The following is a 6,398-nucleotide window of genomic DNA, read 5'->3' on the forward strand; positions in this document are numbered from 1 at the left end:
TCCAGCTTTGGAGCCCTCAGCACAAGAAGGACACGGAAGTGTTGGAGTGGGTCCAGAGGAGGGCCACAAAAATGATCCGGGGGCTGGAGCACCTCTCCTATGAGGACAGGCTGAGGGAGTTGGGCTTGTTCAGCCTGGAGAAGAGAAGGCTGCGGGGAGACCTGATTGCGGCCTTTCAGTACTTAAAGGGGGCCTATAGGAAAGATGGGGAAAATCTTTTTAGTAGGGCCAGCAGTGACAAGACAAGGGGTAATGGTTTTAAACTAAAACAGGTTAGGTTTAGACTAGATATAAGGAAGAAATTCTTTACAGTGAGGGTGGCGAAACACTGGAACAGGTTGCCCAGAGAGGTAGTGGAGGCCCCATCCCTGGAAACATTCAAGGCCAGGTTGGATGGGGCTGTGAGCAATCTGATCTAGTTAGCGGTGTCCCTGCTCCTGCAGGGGGGTTGGACTAGATGACCTCTTGGGGTCCCTTCCAACCCAAAACATTCTATGATTCTATGATTAGTTTTCCTTCAAAGCAGAATTCTCACACTGGTCCCATACAAGCTATTTGACAATTAACTGCACTTTGCCTACGAGTGGCTCTCAATCAATCTGAGGGACAGCAATTTTTCAAAACTTCACTCTTCCCATCAAATTATGCATTTAGAATAGATCAATACCCACACAAGACAAGTATTTAACAAAAGACTTGTATTAAATCTAGATTTGGAAGTTTCTTCTCTTGTAGCTGGGTCAAAAGAGGGTCAAAACTAGCATGTCTCTCAGAACAACCAGCTTTCTTTGAAGCTATCTGTATAATAACCAAGCCATTTCCAAACCTCTCACATCAGAACAGTCACCTTTTCTTCGTCGAGTTATAGCGTATTCTAGTCCTAGCCATCCCCCGGGTCATAGGACAGGCACCATACTAATAATTAACCACATTTCTGATTTGTTTGCTTTTTTCATGAAGCGAATACTGCGCCAAACAGTACCGTGCTGCAAATGGTGTGAGCAGCAGCAGGGAAGTCTAAGAGAGAACATGGGTGATTGTCACTGAGGGAAAGGCAACTTGGAAAATGGAGGAATTATTCAACAGAAAAGAAAGTGCACTGCCTACGCTCTCTTGATAAAAGTAACTGAGAACTGTACGCCATTATTTACAGAAGTGAGGAGGAAATCAACTCAAGTCAAATCGTCACTGTAGATCCATGAATATATACCAATACCACCCATATCATACAGAACCTGAAAAAAAAAAAAGGAAAAAAAATCGAAACGTTTTCCCTTGTGAAGGCAAAGTATTTGCTTCTGGGAAAGCGGAAGAACTGTGTAACATGCATCCTAAAATCTTTTCAAACTAAGTCCCTGATGAGTATCTGTTTTATCTAAAATCCTTTCATAGATCAGCAAGCTAAAAAGCCGATACTAGTCACTAGGTCACACATTGAGAAACAGAGCATTTTGCTTTGAAAAAAAATCCTCAGTCCTGCCTGGTAAAGTTTCCAGAACCAGAGAGATCATCCACTGTAGGATCTATCCCTGTTCTCACTGGAGTGAACAAGATCTGAGCTTTAAGAGCTGAAGCTGTCCTCAAGACTAAATGGGCACCTGCCCACTCTGTGTTACTCTCTGATCAAACCAGACCATACCTATGACTCTCCTGCCCTCATTCTTCATTTGTCTCTTCTTGTTTCTGTTCTATGTTCTTCCTCACTCTCCTCCTCTCCCGTTTTGTGCTGCCTACATGCATGACCACATTTCCACAAAACTGATTAACAGTGCTTTCAATGAAAACAGGGTCATGTACTGTCCGACCCTGCTGGCCCCTTTTCTTCTCCTCTCTCTCTTGTACTTGTAGAAAGCTACATAACAACCAGAAAAATTCATCACTGCTAACACCCTTCTAGCAAGATCTCTCCTGGACTTCACATTAATGTAACAGTAAAAGGATTCAGAGTACAGTGTTGGCTTAATTAAGTCTTTTTTATTAAACTATCCTTCTATTTACTAACATAGTAGATCAAGTTACAATGAAATTAAACATATAAAGATTGTTCCATTTTACTCATATTTCCTTGCTCCCTTGTCCCCAGTGTCTTTGCTTCTCAGATTTTAATGTTCCTTGACAAAAACAAGAAGCAGATCCTCAATTTCATTTTTGCTCCTTGCACCTCTTTGTTTTTTTGTTCTTTTGAAGTTCATTAAGAAGTCTTTCCTGGCCCCTTGAGATTTGACAGTATAGAAAAATCACAATAGGATTTTTTTAGTAGTACAGGTCAGCAGCTGCTGCACACTGTGATATGCTTTTGCCAAAATCAGATCTGTTCTTGTTTAATTTTGGATAGGGGAAAGGTTGGAGTGAGAGAGAGGAAGGAGAAGGAAAAAGGCAGTAACAGAATGTTAGCAGAAGTATAGGAAAAAGACAGTGTGCAAAGTCTTGTCACAGCCAGAGCACTCCTTGGGCAGCAGGCTAAATCCCAAACTATCACGCTGCTATTATCAGCTAAAACCTACCAGTCTGCAGGTACTTATATAGCAGTAATCAAAAATAACCACTGGATTCAAGAAACAAATGCTTCTACCAGAAGAAGATGGAAATCACAGCAAGAGGAAAAAAAGGCTGTAAAGTAGAAGAGCAGCAGGAAAAGCCTTTTTCTTGGACCCACTGACTCCACCCAGTTCTGCGTGGTAAGCCACTCATACATGTTGTTTGCTTTCCAATATGCAAGCCAGTGGCATAGGAAGAAACTTCCTAACAGCTATCTCTCAGGCCAAGGAGGCCTGCTCACAGGACGATGTCACATCAAGAATGAGAGGGGATTACAATCTCTCCACCACCACCATAAGCACAAGAGAACAAGCCAGATTTGCCCCTCCAGCTTCCTGATCCTGAAGTCAATCAGAATCAGCATTACCCAAGAACCAGGCCATTTACCAATATCAAAAACTAGTGCTCTAGAAGGGCCTTCCAATAACACTGATTATCATAAAGCATCCATTTTTCAGCAGCTTTCGTAGAATACTCACATTTCTCAGCATAGGTAGAACCAACTGCTCAAATGAAACAAGGTCTACAACATACTGTCCAACCCGATATTCACGTCTTGATGTAGAAGAATCAGAACTGAATTTGAAAAAAAGAGATACACAATTCCTTCTAAGTAATGAGTTTAGTAAGAATTCACTGCAGTCATTTCCAGTGGATTTATGAGAAGTTATCCTAATAAGTCAAATCCTCTTAATGCTTCTAAGGAAAGGAAAGAAACTCTGTAAACTATCCATTAAGTCATATTGCAGATGGCATACTTTCAGATAATATCATAAGCTACCTTCACAACTACATAAGCTCAAATTTGAACAGTGTATGGAAGGACAATGGGATCTAAAAGCCAGCAGGTATATTTATGCTGAAATCAAAATACATGCCTGCAGTTAAAAATCTTTGAGTTTGGTAATGTGGCACTACAGACAGCATCACAGCAGTAGCCCAAATCACAGTACGGGCTGCAAACCCCTTAAACAACCTTGGAAAAATACTCAGTTTGTACGTGCTGCATTACACTATCCTAGGTGAACCTCCTGTATTAGCAGTATGCAAATTATTTAGTCAGATCAACTATGTCTGAACAAGGTACTACCATCACACCTGGACCTCAACTACGTTTTGCACAAAGTGTGAAAAGCTAAGTCTAGTGAATCAGGAGAGACTGTAAGTCCCTTTGCACTTCAGAGGCCCCCCTTTAGCAGGGCTCCTAAATCCTCTTTTTCTTAAAATTCACATGTGGGTTTTGTGGGCCAGTCAGTGGCTCTTTAAAACAACATTATATGCAATTTCCCTTTTATTTTCCACTTCTGTCTCCATAAATTAGATGGTGGAAACAAAAAACCTAACTCCCTGCCTACAATAAGCTAGTTACTATATCCCAAAGAGCCTTGGCCTCACAATAAAAGGCTCATCAGTGTTTCCTTTCTATCTGGAGTAAAATAGGCAGTAAGAGAGATCACCCTTCCCTAGCACATTTTCAGTGTTTCACTATGGAATAGAGTCACTGTCTATATACACAATACAGGTATCAGCCAGGACATGAGAACTGAACAAAGAACCTGACCATGAGAGCCATATGCATACTAGAAATCACCTTCTGGAGGAGCATTTAACATGCCGACAGACTGGAGCAGAAGCATAAAACAATAAGCCACTTACAGTTATTAAAACCTCAGTACCTGACTCTAGATAAAGGTCCTCGTTTTCCAGACAAAGTGACAACATCAAATCCTGTTCTCCTGCCACCTTCTCTAACTTCCTCTGTGTAAAATCCATCAATGGGAATGCCCGAGGATTTTAAAGCTTGAGCAACTTTCTGGATCAAAGTAGTCTTTCCAACCCCTGAAAATAAAGAGGAAACAAAAAGCACAGAGGATTAATCTTCTTCTCCATTAAAAACCCATTTTTAAACACCACAGTAATGATTCAGTTGACAGGAAAGGAAAGAACAGAAACACCTTTTAAAGTTCATCTTGTACTGACTTTGTAATATTTTATTAGCCTTTAAGAAGCATTTCTACAGCGAAGTCACAACAGAATGGTAAAAATATCCCAGGGTACCACTGAACTTGTTAGCTTAGGTAGTGCGTGGGCAGGCCACAAAGATTGCCCCAAGGCAGGTAAATACACAAGACCCCTGCTGTTATACAACTGATAACCAAGCTACATGTAAGACTGATGAATCTCCCTTTCTACCACTGCTATTCACTACTTTTTAAGAACAGAGCTGAGTTCATCCCCCTGTTAGATCATAAGGTGAAAACTGACTGCTATTACCAGGAGCCTAACTGGCACAAAGGACGCACTACTTCTATTGATGTCCTAGAAATCAGAAGCTCTCAGTGCCCCAGAGATATCAGGTCCTACATGGCAAAAAGTGTTTCCAACAACAGAAACATGCTGCTTAAGGTAATTGAAGCCAGACAGGTTTTGACTAGATACAGGGAAAGCTCATTCATCATTTATTATATTTACGTGAGGACAACCAGGCCCTGGAATAGGTTGCCCAGAGAGGCTGTACAGTCTTCGCATCCTTTGAGGTTTTCAAGACCTGACTGGATAAAGCCATGAGCAACCTGGTCTGGCCTTATAGCTGACCCTCCTTTACACTTTCTGAAGTCCCTTCTCACATGAATTATCCCGTGGTCCTAAAATCCATTTTCTTGCCCTAAGACAGATCCTTAAAACCCTTCCCACGTGATGTTTTGTAGCACCATTTGATGTACTTTCTACAATGTGACCGTTGGCCATGTTCCAGACATCCTCTCAGTCCCCACAAAGAAGCTATTTCTTCTCCTTTGACACTGTACAAGTACATCCCCTTGACAAACTCCTTTTAAACTCAACTTTATTGTGTCTCAGAAAATTTAGTGTTATCACTTCGTTTTTAATCATTGTTGTCAAAAAAATGAGAAGATAGAAAATATCCTGCAGAATAAACCACTAAATTCCTGCAGACAAGGAATATAGACCAAATGTGAGATGCCTAAAGATGCCAACAGAAATAGTTTCAACATGCACATACCAAATTCCTCCCTTAGATTTAGGAACTACTTTCTTAACATCCAATATCAATGGCAAAATATTCTGGGGCTTCAAGGGCACCTAGTCAAACTATTAAGCAAACTTTCAAAATTGAAGCCAAAGGGATTCCTGGCATTTGAACATCAATAAAATGACAAATGTGGCACCATCAAGATCCATCATCTTTCCAGGACCTTGTCTCTACAAAAGAATTTATACTAATTTGGCTAAGTAGATTTGCTATCTCAAATTTGGTTACCTTCATTCAGTAAATTGCCAAAGAAAGCTAAAATGATTCAAACTAAGTTTAGCTACATGTATAACTTCAAGCTTTCTTAATCAAAAGAGTACACTCAATTTCAGTTAAATGAACAGAGACAAGGCCTCAGCAGGCCTAACCTCTGCGTCTCCAGGAGGGCTGCCTTTATTCAGCGGATGGAAAGACAGAATGAAGCGGGTGGAAGGCGTTGGTATCTCAGCCTAGTGGTAGCATTTTAAATTAATTCTAGACAAGACAGGTATCTGCAAAAGGTTCACACGAAGGAGAATTAGGCCCATGGCTTTACTTCCGGACCACAAAACAAAGCTTTGCAATAGTAACAACTGGTTTATTTCTTTATCAACTTTATAGTTTGACGCTCATACTCTACATCACTCTACCTCCACAATAATCAGATTCCCCCACCATAAAAAACTACTCCACCGCTTCAATCAAGGCCTCCCCATGTGGCATACGAATTATTACCTATAAGTGAACATTACTTAGGTTGGAAGTGTTAAATCACTACAACTAAGTTCCAGAAAAGATGAGCACTCATAAATTATTAATGGCTGCAGTT

General features: G+C 40.8%; 1 protein-coding gene across 1 annotated transcript in view; it reads right to left on the bottom strand.

Annotated features, from left to right (window-relative positions):
* Positions 1-5,286, bottom strand: part of NTPCR (nucleoside-triphosphatase, cancer-related) — a 16,659-nt gene extending 11,373 nt beyond the window's left edge. Inside the window, exons 1-3 of the mRNA XM_009644175.2 lie at positions 5,262-5,286; positions 4,215-4,377; positions 3,018-3,114 (exon numbers count right to left, since the gene is read on the bottom strand). Of these exons, the coding sequence (XP_009642470.1) occupies positions 3,018-3,114; positions 4,215-4,377; positions 5,262-5,286 (285 nt within the window). The remainder of the gene's footprint in view (positions 1-3,017; positions 3,115-4,214; positions 4,378-5,261) is intronic.
* Between the last annotated feature and the right edge of the window lie 1,112 nt (positions 5,287-6,398).

Source organism: Egretta garzetta, unplaced genomic scaffold, assembly GCF_000687185.1.
Source record: "Egretta garzetta isolate BGI_Z169 unplaced genomic scaffold, ASM68718v1 scaffold118, whole genome shotgun sequence".
Taxonomy (NCBI): Eukaryota; Metazoa; Chordata; class Aves; order Pelecaniformes; family Ardeidae; genus Egretta; species Egretta garzetta.